At 44.4% G+C, this 19,899-nt stretch overlaps 2 protein-coding genes across 2 annotated transcripts in view; one reads left to right on the top strand and one right to left on the bottom strand.

The window, feature by feature from the left end:
• The window catches only part of PRMT7 (protein arginine methyltransferase 7), a 47,488-nt gene extending 36,342 nt beyond the window's left edge, over nucleotides 1-11,146 (bottom strand). The window contains exons 1-4 of the mRNA XM_075281791.1: nucleotides 11,099-11,146; nucleotides 5,049-5,184; nucleotides 2,572-2,608; nucleotides 690-839 (exon numbers count right to left, since the gene is read on the bottom strand). Of these exons, the coding sequence (XP_075137892.1) occupies nucleotides 690-839; nucleotides 2,572-2,608; nucleotides 5,049-5,140 (279 nt within the window). The 5' untranslated portion in view covers nucleotides 5,141-5,184; nucleotides 11,099-11,146. The remainder of the gene's footprint in view (nucleotides 1-689; nucleotides 840-2,571; nucleotides 2,609-5,048; nucleotides 5,185-11,098) is intronic.
• An 89-nt stretch (nucleotides 11,147-11,235) lies between these two features.
• On the top strand, nucleotides 11,236-17,519 carry SLC7A6OS (solute carrier family 7 member 6 opposite strand). Its single transcript, XM_075280566.1, has 5 exons — nucleotides 11,236-11,396; nucleotides 14,097-14,459; nucleotides 14,722-14,922; nucleotides 15,648-15,774; nucleotides 17,223-17,519. The coding sequence occupies exons 1-5, from the start codon at nucleotides 11,241-11,243 to the stop codon at nucleotides 17,315-17,317; spliced, it is 942 nt and encodes a 313-aa protein (XP_075136667.1). The 5' UTR covers nucleotides 11,236-11,240; the 3' UTR covers nucleotides 17,318-17,519.
• The last annotated feature ends 2,380 nt before the right edge of the window (nucleotides 17,520-19,899 follow it).

Here is a 19,899-nt window from a genome sequence, read left to right as displayed (position 1 = left end):
CTGAGGACCTGAAAAAGACCTATCCTGAGTTTTGTCCCCCGACTTACAGCACCATACATGGGACCGTGAAAATATACGGCTGTGTGTATGGAGTCATGGAAATGAATGAGTCAGTGTGCTAGCCATAAAAAAAACATGACTACAACAATGACAATGCTTGTGGTTGTGTGAATGAGGCCTTACAGTGAGGGAAAATTTAACAAGACCAGAGCTGATTGTGTGCTGAACCCTTTTGTATCTCAGATGTAGCAGTGCTGACTGTGCGCTGAACCCTGCTCCATCTAAGATGCAGCAGAGCTGTCTGATATTTGATCGAATATCAATTCGATAGAACGCCGTTCGCTCATCTCTACTTGACACTAGCATAAGTTAAATTATAAAACATGTTTGTCTTAGTACAGACACCTAAAATAAACTTTGTAATACAACTTTTTTAAAGAAGTTTCCTTCCCCACTTATTAGTCTATTAAATGGTACAATCACGAAGTACAATTTGACCCCCAAAGAAAAAGCCTTCATATGGCTCTACATATGGAAAAGCAAAAATACATACAGCATAACTGCAGCAGGAAGGGGTTAAAAAGAGAAACTCCCTATTAAAGATGTTACAAAACTGCAGTATATACAATTCTATAATGTTTTGTGAAATTAACTAAAGAGGGAAGTGATATTTTAACAGGACATTTCACCTCAATGGCATAACAGTAGTCTGCCCCAGCCGTGATAGCCATCATGGATAAAAGCCCGGTCCCAGTCCCAATGTCTAAAACAATGGCTTCTTCTCCTCTTCCCTTCACTCTCTTCACTGCTGCAAGAATTCCCTGGTAATACTTTTCATTCTGTAGAAAATAAGCAAAGTGTCAGCAATCCTATCAACTTAATATATTTAACCCCTTAAGGACACAGCCCAAATGTATGTAAAGGACCAGGTCTATTTTTTCAAAATTGACATGTGTCACTTTAAATGGCAATAATTTTGAGACGCTTTAATTTACACAAGTGATTTTGGGATTATTTTCTCGTAACACATTATACTTCATATTAGTGGTAAACACTGATCAATATTTTTGTATTTACTTATTAAAAAAATAGGAAATTTGATGGAAATTTGGAAAAAATTGCAATTTTCAAAATGTGAAATTCTCTGCTTTTCAGGCAGATAGTCATACCACCCAAATACAGGAATAAATATTATCTCCCATATCTCTGCTTTATATCGGCATCATCTTTTGATTGTATTTTAATTTATTTTGGACGTTATAAGGCTTACAAGTGTAACAGCGATTTTCCAGATTTACAAGAAATGTAACTATGTTTGTTTTTTTTGTTTGTTTTACACACTTTATTTATTTTTTTTAAAAAAAACTTTTTTACATTTTTTTATTTGTGCTGCAAGCACACTAGAACCAGCGATCAGAGAGAATCACTGGTTCTATACTAACTATAGACTTGCAATACACGTGTATTGCAGTCTATAGAGGAAGCTAGCTATGCAGATGCATAGACTAGCTTCCCCTCGTCCTGGCATCCAAGGGGGGAGGGATTAAGGAGCAGCGTGTAGCTGTAAATTACAGCTCACACAGACTCCTTATGCAGCCGGCAGCATGCTTTATAGCCGGCCAAACCCCTAGGGTGCCATGATCACTATGGATCATGGCACCTTAAGGGTTAAACAGTGGGGGTCGGTGCAATCACCGTCCCTGCTGCTACAGGGGAAGCCTGGCTGTCAGACACAGCCGGCCTCCCGTGGAGATCGCACGGGCTCTGCTTCTGAGCCCGTGCGATCTCAATCACGTACATGCACGTGGGAATGCGGGAACTAACCACATTCACTGACGTACAGGTACGTGATTTAGCGTTAAGGGGTTAATAGATATTTATGAAAAGACTAGGTATGAGCAAGTAGTATTCGATTGAATATCTCGCTCCCATATGAATGCGTGTAAGTGGCAGAACACCAACGGGTAAGTGGGCGTTCACACTACCGTCAGTGCCCGACAGGTAGTGTCCGCCCCTACTGTCCGTTCAAAATCTGTCACGGACATTAGGAGCGGACACTAGCTGTGTCCGTGACACTTGTCATTCATTTAAATGGCGATCGGGTGCGTTCTTTTGCACTCCGTGCCTGTCCTTCACTGTCCGCTTGTAAAGATGTCCGACTTTTCAAGCGGACAGAAAAACCCGACATGTAGGTTTTTTCTGTCCGCTTGAAAAGTCGGACATCTTTACAAGCAGACAGTGAAGGACAGGCACGGAGTGCAAAAGAACTCACCCGTTCGACATTTAAATGAATGACAAGTGTCACGGACACAGCTAGTGTCCGCTCCTAATGTCTGTGCCAGATTTTGAACGGACACTACCTGTCGGACACTGACGGTAGTGTGAACGCTCCCTTAAGCGCATCAAATATTCACTGCGCTTAACCCCTTGGTGTTCGGCCGCTTACACGCATTCCTATGGCAGTGAGGTATTCGATCGAATACTACTCGCTCATCTCTAATTATTAACAAGCTACTTCAATCCATTTTCATTGTTAGATTCTAGCAAAGAAAATGCAGTGTTCACACTTACACGGTCCTTGTCATGCAACATATCAGCGTACGAAGATCTGCAGGAAATAACGAAAAATACAGTTAGAATACTGTGAAAGGCTAAACACATACAAATATATACACACATTTCTGACATGACTGCACGCTTTTTGGTCATATGGACCAGCATTCTAATAAATTTTCATTCTATTTCCTGTCTTCATATGGAAAAATACTGTATGCCACCAGGACATATGCCAAATATATTGATGGGGCCCTAACAGGTATACAGTTTTTTGGTTTTTTTTTTATCTGTTCCAAATGCAAGTCATCGGATAGACCAGAACTCAGTAAAAGAGGCCAGAATATGCCCTTGACAATACTGAATAAACAATGAGTCTGGGCAACCAGAATGTGTATTCAGTGAGCCCCGGACAACCACTTCTAGTCTAAGACCATGTTCACATCCGCGTCAGAGTACTTCTGATGCAGAGTCTATCCAAAATCACAGATGAAAAAGTATTGCAAGCACAACTTTTCTGCCACAGGATAGCAAGAAGAAAAAAAAAAGCAAATACCCTACAGACTCGATTATAATCAGAGATAACAGAGATTACAACAAAAACAAGCATGTAGCTGTCCTCAGCCAGAATCCCAGAAGTGCAGAGGAGAGAAGACAGGAGGGCAGCTGAAATCCTGAGATGGGAAAATCCTTTTCAGAGTTATCTCCTTGTGCACACAGAACATAGCTGCATTCTGTCCCTGGCTGATAGTGTTTCACTTCTATATAAATAAAATACGATTTTCAGCTAGATATCATTACAAGCTGAGTGGTAACAGCAAAACCTCACAACCTGTGATGATGTGCAGATGAAATGAATCAGAGAAACACCTGCAGTTAGGGTAGACGGTACGCTGTGTGCCACTACCCTAAGGCCATGTTCACATGAAAAGGCATCCGGACATCCAGTCTGTCACAAATTCCGCAACAGACTCAAGACTAGGAGGGATCCAAAATAACAAATACAAAATGCCCAATGGCCATTATTTTCAGTGTTTGTAGCCTTAGTGTGCTATACATTATCCTAATATTTGCATATTATATTTTGGCGTTATATAAATAAAGTAATTATTATTAATACTTCTGTCCATATTGTGAACATGGCAGTAAAGAAATATCAATTGTAATATTTTGGATGAGGCCAGATTTGGCATTATTAGGCCCCATTCACACCTGTTTTGACTCAAAGGAAGATGCAGAAAAACAATAAGCATCCTGCATCGGCCGCATAGTCTGCAGTGTGAACCACTCTTGTAATTAGGTTCATTTGGCTGTCTGTGGCAGAGGGGTGAAAATGGAAGTGGAATCTGAGGCAGAAATTCACCTTAAGGGCTAGTTCACACATGAACTGCCCGTGCGGGTTTTGACACAGAGAGAGCCGCGGCGAGCCGCGTCTCTCTCTTGTCAAAACCCGCCCGCCGCGACCATCGCGGTCGCGGCTTTCACCTCCGCTGTCGGCTCAAATGAATGAGCCAACATGGAGGGTGCTGCAGCCGGGCGAAAGCCGTGCGGCGCAGCCCGCGCGGCTTCCACCTGAAGAAAGAGCATGTCGCTTCTTTTCTCCGCTAGCAGCAGCCCGCCGCTAGCGGAGAAAAGAAACCCGGCGGTCTCCATAGACCACCATTATAAGGGGAGGTTTTGGACGCGAAATCCGCTGTCAAAAACCTCCCCTTATACTCACGTGTGAACTAGCCCTAAAAGCCGCCTTCTATTTCCCCAGTGTGAACAAACCTTTTGGCTGCTGGATTTTTGTTTATGTTTGTCTGGATTCATAAACACAATTGAAAAACACATTTGAAACAACGAAAGCAATTTTATTTAGGAAATACTATAAAAAAAATAAAAATAAAAGCAGCAGCTGCACACAATGATAAAATTAGCATTCAGTATTTTCCATTGTGCGCAGCTGCTGCTTTGTTTATTTCTAAGGTTTTTTTTTTTCATTAAAAAAAATTGCAGTTAGGATAAGTTCATACAGGGTTTTTTGGTCCAGAACCTGAGGTGGAAGCTGCCTCAGGTTCCGTACCAAAAACCGGGTAGCCACATCTGAAAGCCGATGCACTGCACCGGCATGCAGTCGCTCACTCAATGAATGGGCCTAGTCGGGAGGAGGGATATCTTCAGACGGATTCACGAGGCGACTCTGCCTGAACAATGAGAATCTCGCTTCTTTTCCAAGAGCCAGAACAAACCAGAAACATACAAATAAAACACTCTGTGAAAACCCTGCTTTTTGCTTTGATCAACCAGACAAAACCTGCAAAGAAATCCACATGGTAAAATTAAAAATACTGGACAGCAGCAATGTGTTGCCTCACCCTGGTGTTTGACCGTTAGAATGGGCAGAAAGCTCATGTTGTTATATTACCCATTCTACCCAATGTATACAGTACTGTACCTGGGATAAATATACTCAGCATGTGCAGCTATATTGTACATCATCTAATAACACTAACCGGGCAATCTCTTGGTGATAATCATAATCCTCATCCTCTTCTATCCAATCCAACGACCCTGTAATGGGGTTCACCCGTCCACAGAACACCATCCTTATGCTCCTTGGAAATGCTTGACGTGACTAAGAGACAAAAGCTACGAGGAAATAAAAGTTTTAGCATCATATATAGCATTCTATGTTTTACATCTGTAGAGTGCTGCTTGATCAACAACTCACCATTACCATTCATAACACAGTGAAACATCTTCAAAACACTACCTCTTAGAGAAGCCCACATCAAAGAGATTTCAGAGTATTATATCAGGGCTGGGAGATCATAACCCAAATAAAAAAATCACAAATGATGACCTATCCGCAGGTCACAGATAACAACAACAGGCATTCACAATGGCACTGACAACATCGCCTAACAGAAACAGTGTAGCTATATATTCTACACCCGGGGTCTCAAACTTGGGACGATAGTTTGCGGCCCCCACGCAGCTCCCTGCATGTCCCCCTATGTCCCTTTAGTCAGTGTTTTACTTAAACTTTCCTCCGATAACTCCCCCGCTGTTATAACAGCAATAGAAAGTGATGGGTGATCGGTGGAAAGCTAGTACTACTGAAGTTTAAAACTCAAGGACCTGTGTGTGACGTCACGTGACTAGGGAGGCGGGTCTTAGTGTGCCAGCCGGAAGATGAAAAGATGTAGTACTGAGAGGAATGTGAGATGCAGAGTGGAGTGTGTGTGTGTCAGTAACCTAGGGGCAGAGATGGAGGGGGGGACATGAAACTGGGGCCACAGATGGAAGGGGAACATGAAACTGGGGGCAGACATGAGAGGGAGCATGAAAATGGGGGCAGATGGAGGGGGGACATGAAAATGGGGGCAGATGAAGGGGGATATGAAATTGGGGCAGATGGAGGGACAACATGAAACTGGGGACAGATGGAGGGGGGATATAAAATGGGGCAAATGAATTGGGATATCAAACTGGGGGAAAAATGGTGGGGGAGATGAAACTGGGGGAGATGAAAGGGGCACTTAAACTGAGGACAACTGGAGGGGGCAGTAAACCATGGAGGTAGCTGGAGGGGGACCTGTCTGCCTCTAGTTGTCCCCAGTTTATTGTCACCGTCCAGCTCCCCCTAAGGTTTAAGGTCTGCTTCTAGCCTCCTGAGTTTAATGTCCCCCTCTAGTTGCCCCCAGTTTAATGTCTCACTTCAGCTGCCATTAATTTACTGCCCCCCCTCCAACTACCCCCACTGTTTTATATCCCCCTCCAGTTGCCCCAGTTTCATGTCCCCTCTAGTTTCCCCCAGTTTAAACTGCGGCACCAGGAGAGGGACTTAATACTGTGGGGCAGTTGGAAGGGAACATTATAATGTGGGGACATATAGTGTACGGGTGACTGTAGGAGGATTATACTGTGTGGGGGCACATGGAAAATTAATAAGAATGGGCAGAGACATCATAAAATTGGGCGGAGCTAAATTTGCTGTGGCGAGCATAGCTTGTGGAAAACCTGATGCGGCCCAGCCTCACCCAGACTCCACCTCCAGTGGCCCCCGCGTAAATTGAGTTTGAGACCCCTGGTTCAGTAGATCCCATTCTCTATGGCAGTTACAGTAATATTATAGAGCAGTACCGTAGCGGTTGGAATTGGGAGCAGTTATTCCCATCTCAGCAGCTACTTGTTGAGATGGGAATAACCATTTAATTTGATTAAAAGAAAATGGAAGTAAATTTCAAACTTTATTAAGTAAATTCCTCTTATTAAATTTGGTGCATTTCGGACCATTCTAACATCACACAGTCATAAAGCCAAAAATGATAAAATGCTTGCAGCATGCAACTCTACCACTAGAGGGAACCTACTGCACATGGATCATATAGAGCACTACAATACATGCAACTCTACCACTAGAGGGAGCCCACTGCACATGGATCATATAGAGCACTACAATACACGCAACTCTACCACTAGAGGGAGCCCACTGCACATGAATCATATAGAGCACTACAATACACGCAACTCTACCACTAGAGGGAGCCCACTGCACATGAATCATATAGAGCACTACAATACACGCAACTCTACCACTAGAGGGAGACCACTGCACATGGATCATATAGAGCGCTACAATACACGCAACTCTACCACTAGAGGGAGCCCATTGCACATGGATCATATAGAGCACTACAATACACGCAACTCTACCACTAGAGGGAGACCACTGCACATGGATCATATAGAGCGCTACAATACACGCAACTCTACCACTAGAGGGAACCTACTGCACATGGATCATATAGAGCACTACAATACACGCAACTCTACCACTAGAGGGAGCCCACTGCACATGGATCATATAGAGCACTACAATACACGCAACTCTACCACTAGAAGGAGCCCACTGCACATGGATCATATAGAGCACTACAATACATGCAACTCTACCACTAGAGGGAGCCCACTGCACATGGATCATATAGAGCACTACAATACATGCAACTCTACCACTAGAGGGAGCCCACTGCACATGGATCATATAGAGCACTACAATACACACAACTCTACCACTAGAGGGAGCCCACTGCACATGGATCATATGGAGCACTACAATACACGCAACTCTACCACTAGAGGGAGCCCACTGCACATGGATCATATGGAGCACTACAATACACGCAACTCTACCACTAGAGGGAGCCCACTGCACATGGATCATATAGAGCACTACAATACACGCAACTCTACCACTAGAGGGAGCCCACTGCACATGGATCATATAGAGCACTACAATACACGCAACTCTACCACTAGAGGGAGCCCACTGCACATGGATCATATAGAGCACTACAATACACACAACTCTACCACTAGAGGGAGCCCACTGCACATGGATCATATGGAGCACTACAATACACGCAACTCTACCACTAGAGGGAGCCCACTGCACATGGATCATATGGAGCACTACAATACACGCAACTCTACCACTAGAGGGAGCCCACTGCACATGGATCATATAGAGCACTACAATACACGCAACTCTACCACTAGAGGGAGCCCACTGCACATGGATCATATAGAGCACTACAATACACGCAACTCTACCACTAGAGGGAACCTACTGCACATGGATCATATAGAGCACTACAATACACGCAACTCTACCACTAGAGGGAGCACATTGCACATGGATCATATAGAGCACTACAATACACGCAACTCTACCACTAGAGGGAGCCCACTGCACATGGATCATATAGAGCACTACAATACACGCAACTCTACCACTAGAGGGAGACCACTGCACATGGATCATATAGAGCACTAATACATGCAACTCTACCACTAGAGGGAGCCCACTGCACATGGATCATATAGAGCACTACAATACACACAACTCTACCACTAGAGGGAGCCCATTGCACATGAATCATATAGAGCACTACAATACACGCAACTCTACCACTAGAGGGAGACCACTGCACATGAATCATATAGAGCACTACAATACACGCAACTCTACCACTAGAGGGAGCCCACTGCACATGGATCATATAGAGCACTACAATACACGCAACTCTACCACTAGAGGGAACCTACTGCACATGGATCATATAGAGCACTACAATACACACAACTCTACCACTAGAGGGAGCCCATTGCACATGAATCATATAGAGCACTACAATACACGCAACTCTACCACTAGAGGGAGACCACTGCACATGAATCATATAGAGCACTACAATACATGCAACTCTACCACTAGAGGGAGCACATTGCACATGGATCATATAGAGCACTACAATACACGCAACTCTACCACTAGAGGGAGCCCACTGCACATGGATCATATAGAGCACTACAATACACGCAACTCTACCACTAGAGGGAACCTACTGCACATGGATCATATAGAGCACTACAATACACGCAACTCTACCACTAGAGGGAGCACATTGCACATGGATCATATAGAGCACTACAATACACGCAACTCTACCACTAGAGGGAGCCCACTGCACATGGATCATATAGAGCACTACAATACACGCAACTCTACCACTAGAGGGAGCCCATTGCACATGAATCATATAGAGCACTACAATACACGCAACTCTACCACTAGAGGAAGCCCACTGCACATGGATCATATAGAGCACTACAATACACGCAACTCTACCACTAGAGGGAACCTACTGCACATGGATCATATAGAGCACTACAATACATGCAACTCTACCACTAGAGGGAGCCCACAGTACATGGATCATATAGAGCAGTGATGGCGAACCTATGGCACGCGTGCCAGAGAGGGCACGCAGAGCCCTCCATGCTGGCACGCGTGCGGTCGCCCGGATCGCTCACCAACAGGGAATCCGGTACAGGATTCCCCGTTGATGAGCGATCACTGCCTTCAGTTGTATGTGCAAATGCACATACAGCTGAAAGCTGTCAGGGTAGGCCGCGGATCGCGCGACCGCAGCCTACACTGGCTGCAGAGTTTGACCTCTGCCCCGACGCGGGCGCGATGACGTCATCAGCGCCGCCAGTGACAAGAAGGTGGATGCCGGCGGCTCTTCAGGGGTGAGTATGAGAGTGGCTCACTGTGTATATGATGTTGGGGGGAGCGCTTATAATACTTGGTGGGGTGTATGATACTGGGGGGGAGTGTATAATACTGGGGGGGCTTATAATACTGGGTGGGGTGTATAATACTGGGGGGAGTGTATAATACTGAGGGGAGTGTATAATACTGGGGGGAGTGTATAATACTGAGGGGGCTTATAATACTGGGGGGAGTGTATAATACTGGGGGGGCTTATAATACTGGGGTGGCTTATAATACTGGGGGGAGTGTATAATACTGGGGTGGCTTATAATACTGGGGGGAGTGTATAATACTGGGGGGGCTTATAATACTGAGGGGGCTTATAATACTGGGGGGAGTGTATAATACTGGGTGGGGTGTATAATACTGGGGGGAGTGTATAATACTGAGGGGGCTTATATACTGGGGGGAGTGTATAATACTGGGGGGGCTTATAATACCGGGGTGGTTTATAATACTGGGGGGTGTACTAAAGAGCATATAATACTGGGGGGGGGCCTATTTATAAGCACACAATACTGTGTGTGGATGCCACTGTGGAGCATATAATCCTGTGGGGGGGGGGACACCTACTGCGGAGCATATAACACTGGGGGGCTACTGTGGTACTGTGGAGAATATAAGATTGTGTGGTGGGCCCACTGCAGAGCATATAATACTGTCTGGGGTCCCCTCACTATTTATATCACACAGTATCTGTTTTATAGCAGACGTGATATTAGTACAGGATGTAAGAATATTACACGGTAACTATAAAACAGATCCTGTGCGATGTAAATAGTGAAAATTAATTGTTCAAAGTACCAAATGCCGAGACCTTTACATTTCAGTACAACGTTGTTTGTATTATTGAAAGCTCTGTAAAGCCCCACATGACTGTAATTTTTGGTCAGTAACTGTCCGCAATTGTGGATCCGCATAGTATTAAGTCTATATTGTCGTGTTGGCACTCCGCGAAAATTTTGTGGGTTTTGGGTTGCAGTTTGGGCACTCGGTCTCTAAAAGGTTCGCCATCACTGATATAGAGCCCAGAGATCCCTACAACTGTGTGCAGTGACAGCTCTCTGACAACCACATTCCAGCATTCACGTTTCTAAAGCCCTCTGGAAATCGGTTTCTATGAGAAGCTCAACTCTTTGCTTTAGTTTTTCTGAATCTACAAGTTTTAACATATTAGTCGGCCATTGTGGGTCAGACGTTGTTTAAGCTAAGATTCATTGTAGCAGAGACCACGATATTAATGGGGCACAAGCCCAGGATGGCTGGCACTACATTACAATACATTGGATCTACCTTGTGCCATTCAGAATATTGGCATATTATAGGGGGTGAGGGAAGTGTAGGGCCCGGTAGTGACAGCTGCCTCTGCACCCGCTATAGCTACAACGCTGTAAGAACTGCTACACAAAAAAAAACCCGTTACTCACTGACACTTACTTTCTGTCACACTTATAAGGCTGGTACACTGTGGGCCGCCATCTTCCCACAATGCACCACACCGGAAGTATTCTATCACACAAATGCGACTGCACTAGTGATTAGTGACGTAAGAACGCTGCGACAGTTCACGTGACCGACCATGGATGCTGCGGTGCTTCGCGTGAAACGTAAGCGGGGTGCGGACCCGGTGGAGGCGCTGATTGTCTGCTGCAAGAGGGCGCGGGCTGAGGCCACCCAGGAGGCCGGCAATGTTACTAACCAAGTGTTCAAGCTAGCGGCTACTGTCAGCTCCCAGGTAAGAGCCGGCCACACACTGTCTGCTGTGCTCTGCCTTGTGTACATGGAGATTGTGTTATTACCTCAGTGATATGTGGGGGCGCAGTTCTACACGAACTGGGGAAGCAGAAGGAACAACTGTTATTATTGTTATATTATTATTAATGATATCCCACAAGTACTCACCTTCTGACATGGGTCCTCCATCCCACTGTTGGCTGTTGTGAGCTTAGATCATTTTTATCTCCCAAAATATATCTTTAAAGGGGCTCTATCAGCAAAATCATGCTGATAAAGCCCCACATATGCGTGCCGCCTTTTTAAAGGCTATTCAGGTACCGTAAATGTTATATTAAACTACCCCCCCCCCATTTTAAAATAATACCCTAAAACAGAATGTGATAAACTTACCGAATGTGCACGCTGGGCGGGCATTCAGGGTGCGCCGTCTTCTTCATCCACGCCTCCTCTTCCTCCGATGTCCTCGGGTCCCGTCCTCCTCCGGCGCTCGCGAACTGACATTGCTTAAAAAAAAATGGCCTGGGCGCTTGCGCAGTAGCATGCGGCTTCTACTACGGCTACTGCGCATGCGCCCAGGCCATTTTTTTAAAGCAATGTCAGTTCGCGAGCGCCGGAGGAGGACGGGACCCGAGGACATCGCAGGAAGAGGAGGTGTGGATGAAGAAGATGGCGCACCCTAAATACCCGCCCACCTTGCACATTCGGTAAGTTTATCACATTCTGTTTTAGGGTTTTATTTTAAATTTTAATATAACTTTTACGGTGCCTGAGTAGCCTTTTTAAAGGCTATTCACGCATATGTGGGGCTCTATCAGCATGATTTTGCTGATAGAGCCCCTTTAATTCCAGTGTGAACACGTTGTTAATTTATTGTGTACATAGTTGATGAGGTTGGATGAAGACATCAGTCCATCAAGTCCAACCTATAACCCTACAGTGTAGATCCAGAGGAAGGCAAAAAAAAATCCCATAAGGCTTATGCTAATTGCCCCATTTCAGGGGGGAAAAATTCCCGACTCCAGTCTGCCAATCAATATAAAAACTTTGGATCAATGTGTAGTTTTTCACTGCTGTTTTTTTCCCCATTGATGTTAATAAAAAGGTAGGAAATACACCCGGGATGTTATTGTCTAGTGTGTATTAGGCGCTTGTGAAGCGAATAATGCTGCTTAAATAATGCACAAGTCCCGAATGTACTGTGATGTCCCTTTCCTTAGGGCTCTGATTGGCCCCAGCGATCATGTACGGCAGGGACTTCCACCTTAAGAAAACACTGGAGCAGTATGGGTTGTTTTGGGGGAGTTTTTTTGGTATCTGGCTGTGCACCTCTTTTTATGTCCTTTCAGCCATGTTGTCTCCCATTCTATCACTTGCGCTATTATACTGTAGTGCAGGTGACAGGGTAGTCAGCAGGACTATAGAAGAAGTAGGTACACAGCCGGACACCACATCAGTGCTTGGGCAGGAAAAAGAGGTAGGTATGAAAGATACTAGAATTGTTTGGCCTGGACTGCATGTGATGTAATTTGAGGTGGAGTGGAGAGAACTATTACCTGTGGGGATCACCAATATCTATCCAATGGGACAAATAGGACACTATTACCTATGTGTAACAGTATGTTACGATCAACTTTATGGTTGCCTTCAGCGGGCTATGGTAAGGCTTGGTTCACATCTGCGTTCGGTATTCCGATTGTCAATTAGGATTAGTTATTCCTGGTTCACATCTGGATCACCCCAGATATGAATAGATATGTGCATCGCCTTCAGAGCTGATGACTCTTCAGCCTTCCCTGGCTCTCACGTCCCCCGTCTTTACACATATCACACAAGCAGTGCTCAGAGAACACCACAGAGCCTTCCGAGTACGGAGTGCTGTATAATTAGCATATCAATAAAAGCAGGCTAATTCAAAAAACGACTGGGAGGATTAATGAATAAAAGGTATATCTGAAATTGCCTTTCTATGCAAATATATGCTTAGTTACCAATCACTATAGCCAATAATATGTGTATCATTGGCTATATCGATTTTTTTAAATAAGCGTCTTCATAGCCATTAGAACGGCTATTCTAGGCAAAGCAGAGTTCTGTTTCACTAGCCACGTAGACCTGTAGAATCGGGAAATGACTTAAAGTGTAACTAAACTTTTGGACAATTTTTAATTTTCTGGCAGTTTTTGTGTCATAAATAGATTTTCTAATATACTTTATTAACAAATTTTGCCTCTTTTCTGTGAATTTTTTCCACTCTTTCCCTTGTTTCTCTATTGAGCTGTTTCTGTCTCTCACTGAATGTCACCGTGTATGAAGTACGGGGCTGTGTAAGAAGTAGAAAAAATGAGTGTGGGGGATGGTCACTTCAAACAGTTATAGCTCGAACATTATGAAACGTACAAACTTGCTTTTGGTGTCATATAAAAGAGGAAATTCTCTTCTAGTGCAATGCATATCTTATTTCCAGAGATATCACTGGTTGAAAACACAGTTGGGATTGAGATTTTTATATCATATATACTATACAGCTGCATTGAAATATATAAAATTCAGCAAAATGTTTAAAAAAAAAGGCAACAACAAATGAAATCTGTAGAACAAATACATTTTTCACAGCACTGAACTGTTATCCTCTATCACTGTACATTTAGTTTTCCTGTAGGGCACAAAACTGAACTGTGTGTTTTCTCCCTGTTGTTAGAACGAACCAGTACAAAAGTATGTGCAGGAAGCGATATTTCGCAATCAGGTCTCCCATGTTCATCATCCTGACATTGGAAGCTTACAGCGGATCCAGAAAGATTTGAGAGCCTGGAAAAACACTGAACGCCAAGAAAGTCGCTACCGTTTAGTCTCAAGCCTTCGGCCAAAATGTGTTGAAGATGATAGCCGAGAGTCTGAAAATAATCAGCATGACAACCCTGTTAAAGAACAGCAACATGTGCCTGAGAAACTGGAAGCCTCTGCACAGGATAAAATGGCCTCCAGTGGCAGCAAGGATGAGACATTCCAAGTTCTTGACATCGTTCAGGAGGAAACCAAGGCAGAAACTGTTGATGTAAAGGTGTGTGTTTCGCTGCTACTTCATTGCACATTAGTGAAGGTTAAAGGGGTTGCACCAAGTTTTAAAGTCATCACTTACAATAATGATGATGGACCACTAAATATAAAATTATATATTGAATGTGGTAAAATGCCTGATAGAGCTCACACGTAGATGTTGCATCAAGCTGCTTTTCTATGCAAATAAGTTTTGTTTGTTTTTGTTTTTTATTAATGCTATAAAAGGTTTGAAATGCGACCATCTTTTTTGCTTTTACTTGAAGGCCTCTGACCCAGAAACCATCATGTGTAATTCTGTGAAGATGATACGGGAACGACTGGCTGTGTCTCAAGAAGGGCAAGGCCTAGAGCACAGAGAGAATCCAGATGAGTTTGTATATGACATTTATTATGCAGAATCGTCTCCTCATAACTGGGTCCAGGACATTCTCTCTGTACAGCCATACTACTATGAACAGGAACTGGTAAGGAGTAGGTGTAATATAAGCTGTGTGTTCACAACAAAAAGAATTCTAGGGAGTACAAGTCTTCATGGTTAAAATGGGTGTGACGCAACATGGCACTATAGCTGATCACTCAATTTTTCTAGACTTTAATAACAACAAATTTCTCAGTTATGAAACGGTGCATACCTAGTATTTATGATCACAAGATACATGTTTATAGTATCTATGGACAATGTAATGAAAACTATTTTGTACTTCACCCAGTTCGTTTTCCAGGACTTGGTCCCTCAACACCAAGTGCTGCTTTGTGTATAGTGCTCTAAACTTAGAGGTTGTCCAAGACACACAATGACTTATCTTAACGATATAGCACTTTTTTTTTTTTTTTTTTTTTTAAAGCACAGCATATGAAGCTAGAAGTAAGCAATTCCACACACAGGGTAATGGCTCAGTTTTCAACATCATACACTGTGCTGAAAACAGCTGATGGGTGCAGGACACAGCTATCACACCCCGACCAGTTTTTAAATTAACTACAAATCCTGGGGTTTGGTGATTATTGTCAATCTCAGAAAACCCCTTTAATTTATGAGAAGGGGATTCCCATATCTGAAGTCCTGTATTAACTATGCTCTAATAGAAGTATCAAATTGTGTTTTCTGAAGCTACATAATCCCTTTTGACTGTTAGTAAAATTGATCACTTTGTTTGACTTTAATTTTGACCACTTTCTGTTTGTGCAGATGGATGATAATGGTGAGGCAGATGAAGTCTATGAAGATGAGGATGATGAGAATGAAGAAAACAACTGGAGGAATGATTATCCTGATGAAGAGGAGGAGTGCAGTGATCGGGAGTATAGATATATGGGTAATTTGATCAGCTTTAGGGACTAGAGCCACACTACTGTGCTGGAAAATAGAACCTTTCAAGCAACATCCTTTTCTACTTCCTTTTTCTGCAATTCATTCACCATATTTTTTGGACCATAAGACGCACCTAGGTTTTAGAGGAGGAGAATAAGGGAAAAAAATCTTGAAGCAAAAAATGTGGTAAAATATTTAAAGAGGACTTTTCATCACCTGGGGCACACTGCTAGAAAGCCGACAGTCGGCTTTCACGTTCTTTGCCCCTAGTGAACAGCTACCGGTGCCGATACCATAGCTTTCCACCGTCAGAAGGACATTTCTCACAGTCAGGAACGCCCTTCCTCACAGCAGCGTCTATAGTGCTGTACAGTGAGAGTGGTGAGGAACGTCTCCATCCCCTCTTGATACCACTTGTAGTACTCAGACGAGTACTGAGGGGGGGGGAGTGTTCCTCACCGCCCAGTGTCATGGCTGGGCGGTAAGAAGCGCTCTCTCTCACAGTACAGCGCAATAGACTCTGGTGTGAGGAAGGGCTTCCTGACTGTCAGAAACGCCCTTCTCACGCTAAAGAGCTTATGGTACCGGCACCAATAGCTCTTCACCGGGGGCACAGAACGTGAAAGCCGCATGTGCCCCAGGAGATGAAAGGTCCTCTTTAACATAAATATGTTGTAGTTTTGTAACAGCTGCAAGGCATATTGAGGGGGCATGCATAGGGCATCTTTTTTTGCAGGGCCAGGTGTACTTTTTAATTATACCATTTTAGGGAATGTTTATCGCTTTGATCACTTTTTATAAAAATTTTTATCAGAGTCAAAACTTCAAAGGAAAAAAAAAAAAAACAGAGTTCAGCACTTTTAATTTTATTTCTTTTCCCGTACGACAGGAAACTGTTTTATATAAGTTTGTAGACCAGGCATATTTTATTAGCCCCCTGTAGGGAGCTTGAACCAGCAATTATTTGATTGCAAGTCTCATAGACTGGAGTGTATGGGAGATTCTCTGCATTACTATTGAGGCTGGTCATAGATTAGCCTCAATAGTAATATTCCTAGCCTGGAAGCCTTGATAAGGCTCCTGGCTGTCACAAGAACAGGTAAGCTCCCGCGATCTTACTGGGAGTGGGGGAGGGGTTTGCAAGTAGTAGTGCCTGTGATCAGAGTGGAATCTGATTGTGCGCATTAACTGCGGGTCCCCACTGTACATTACAGACTGACCACCATCATCTTTAATCCTTTGCCAACATCCACCATTTTGCCAGGGATCGCCAGCACCCAGAGCAAGATTCAGGGCTGGCGTCCCATTGTCATGACAGTCGGGAGCCTTGTAAAGGCTCACAGGCCTGTCTGTACTTTATGTTCCCTTTAAAGTCATGTTCTGTAGAGTCAGGTAAAAGTAATAACCACATGTGCTGCTCTTGTGTAATGCGCCTATCTTTCATGTTCTTAGGCTATTATGAAGACAGTGATGAAGACACAGGGCATGAATGGCATCGTCTAAGAGCGAGAGAATGTGAATATGATGAAAACAGAGATTCTGATTAATTGTTAAATGTGTGCATTGGAGGGCATCTCTCTGTTTTTATAAAACCAGTGTTCTGTTTTAAGAGCAATGTTTCAATCTAATATTGTAACAAAAACTTTGAAATTCTAAAGTATATGCATATGGCACATGAAGCCAATGTGAAGTCTAATGAAAATCTTTAGTTGTATTTTCCTATATGTTTGTGTTTATTTCAATGTATTTTCCAACTGACTTGTAAAAATTGTCTGTAAACTTGTTAAATTTTTGCATAAATCATAATTAAACCATAGTATGAATCATCCTGACCAGGTCTAGGCTTTCACATCTATCTTTCAGAAATGGTGCCTTATCTGTTTATCAGATATTGTTTTCATCTATTTTGCAAATGGATTCATGGCTTGTTTTACAGGAGCCATGGCTGATCACATTAAGTTCACACAGAGTTTTTTGGTCAGGAAACTGTGAGGCTATTTTTGGAGGAGGAATTTGAGTCAGTTTCCTGACCAAAAAACTCCATGTGAACGCAGCCTTATTATATGTGAGTCCAGCAGGAATTACCTGAATCTGGAAGAGTGGTCTCTGAGCTGAAAATAGTGTCAGCACGAAATAGATTTGTTTGCCTCAAGACAAAACAAACATACACAGATTTTCTCTGAGCAAGAAGGAAAATCGTAAAGCAGTGGACACATTGGCTTAAAGTGATCCTATCTTTTAAACACTTTTTTTTTTTTTCTCCCGAACATGTCGGAATAGCCTTAATAAAGGCTATTCGTCTCCTACATTTCCTTGTCTTCCCCGTGCTGCCGTTCGCCTACAATCCCGTTTTTTTCTCGGTATGTAAATGAGCTCTCTCGCAGCACTGGGGGCGGGCCCCAACACTCAAACAGCACTGGGGGTGTCCCCAGAGAACTCTCCAGCACCACCTCCATCTTCTTCTGCAACAAGGTCTTAACCGCGTATTCTTCCGGTGGTGTCCACAGTATTGTAAGCAGCCATTTTCTTGTGGCCGCGGGTATGCACAGTCAGCTTTGCCCGAGGACTATAAGTTAGAAGACACCACCGGAAGAAGACGCATAGCCTTTAAGGCTATTCCGACAGGGAGAAAAGTGTTTAAAAGATAGGATCCCTTTAATCCTGGAACTTCAACCTAGCCTACACCTTCCCTCCTCTCATTTCAAAAGCTCTTCAGAAGAAACTGACAGGAAAGGTACAGATGATCTTTGTGGCCCCTTATTGACTCCAAAAAATCCTGCTGCAGGATTTTGTCATGGAGCCATTCCCTCTTCTCTTTGTACAATTTCAGAGTTCCAAAAGAAAAAAAAAAACCTGCCTCTAGTGGCTCAATAGCCCAGTGGTTGAAGGCTGCAATTTATAAAGTCTATGGCAAGATCCTCTGTGTTCTAGTCTGCTCATGTCACAAGATCTATCCTTTGGGTGTAAGGTCTCACAGACAGTAGTCCCAGTGTTATCCGGTATTTCTCCATTTTCCATTTCTCCAATTCTCTGTTGGTGCTCCTGCAACTGAATGACGATTCTCTTTCCCCCTACGCCCAAACAGCAGCACAAGATGGGGTATTCCTGCCCCTGTGTACTGTTAGGACAGGTGGAACTTTTATTAAACTAACAAGTTGCCCTCCCATAAAGGCCCAGGAGACCTCCCCCTCCCTGTGTTTTTTTCTGTCCTGTTACCAGGACAGGTGGAGGGAGAGGTCTCCTCTCCCATCTGAATTGGGTGGGCCTCCGCTCCCCCTTGGGACTTACCTGGGGGTAGTGGGGGTCACCTTCTTAGGGAGTGCAGCCTCTGGTCCCGCGTCGTCGGCGCCATTCTGCTCTCCGGCGCCGCTCCCAGCCGCCTAGGAACATAGTTTCCTTTGGGCGGAGGGGGGAACCTGCCGGCGCCTCTGTTGTTCCGGCCGCGGACACTGTGTGCGCGCCGCGGCCTTCCGGCTCTACCGCGCAGGCGTGGGAGCCGCTTTGCGCATGCGCGCGGATCCCGTTTTGTGGCCCGTACCGCGCATGCGCGGCCCTCCGTCCGGCGCATGCGTACCAGTGAGCCGAGGCGCCGGACGGAGATTTCTTTAATTACAGGTAGGGGCTTGTGAGGGGAAAGGTTTTCCCCACCTAGGGAAGCCAGAAAGGCTTTCCTTTTTTGGCTAAGGTTGCCCAGTGTGCCCCCTGAGTTATTTGATTAGGCTGAGGTGGTTGGGGGCGTGGTCAAGGTTAGCCCCCCCCTCCGCCCTATTTAAAGCTGCTGGCCCAATTTAGTTTGCCTGTCAGCTCTTGCTAACAGGTTGCTACTGCTTGGGCAACCAGAAGGCAGCTAAGCAAAACCTTTGTGAAAGGATTTCTGAAAAGATTAAGGTGATGTATTCCCCCTAGTGGGGCCTCAGGGTAAAGCTCAAGTTAAGCTAAGAGATTAATTGATTATATATCTCTCCTTAGATGTCGTCTTCCTCCTCTGTACCTGAAAACCCTAAGAGGAAGGCTACCGCCAAGCGACGCCACCTAGCCTGCATTAAGTGCGAGGTGCCCCTTCCGGACGGCTATGCATACCAGTGCTGCCGTGGGTGCCATGGGCCCCCGTCAGAGGACACGTCCGTCC

This window comes from Leptodactylus fuscus, chromosome 7 (genome assembly GCF_031893055.1).
Source record: "Leptodactylus fuscus isolate aLepFus1 chromosome 7, aLepFus1.hap2, whole genome shotgun sequence".
Lineage (NCBI taxonomy): Eukaryota > Metazoa > Chordata > Amphibia > Anura > Leptodactylidae > Leptodactylus > Leptodactylus fuscus.
This window is presented reverse-complemented; position numbering and strand designations above follow the sequence as displayed.

Bases quoted from the DNA above. Each gene is read 5' to 3' on its own strand.
- SLC7A6OS (XM_075280566.1), top strand. From the start codon at position 11,241: ATGGATGCTGCGGTGCTTCGCGTGAAACGTAAGCGGGGTGCGGACCCG. The intron at 14,460-14,721 runs GTGTGTGTTTCG...TTTTACTTGAAG, and splicing joins CAGAAACTGTTGATGTAAAG to GCCTCTGACCCAGAAACCAT. The intron at 15,775-17,222 runs GTAATTTGATCA...TCATGTTCTTAG, and splicing joins TCGGGAGTATAGATATATGG to GCTATTATGAAGACAGTGAT.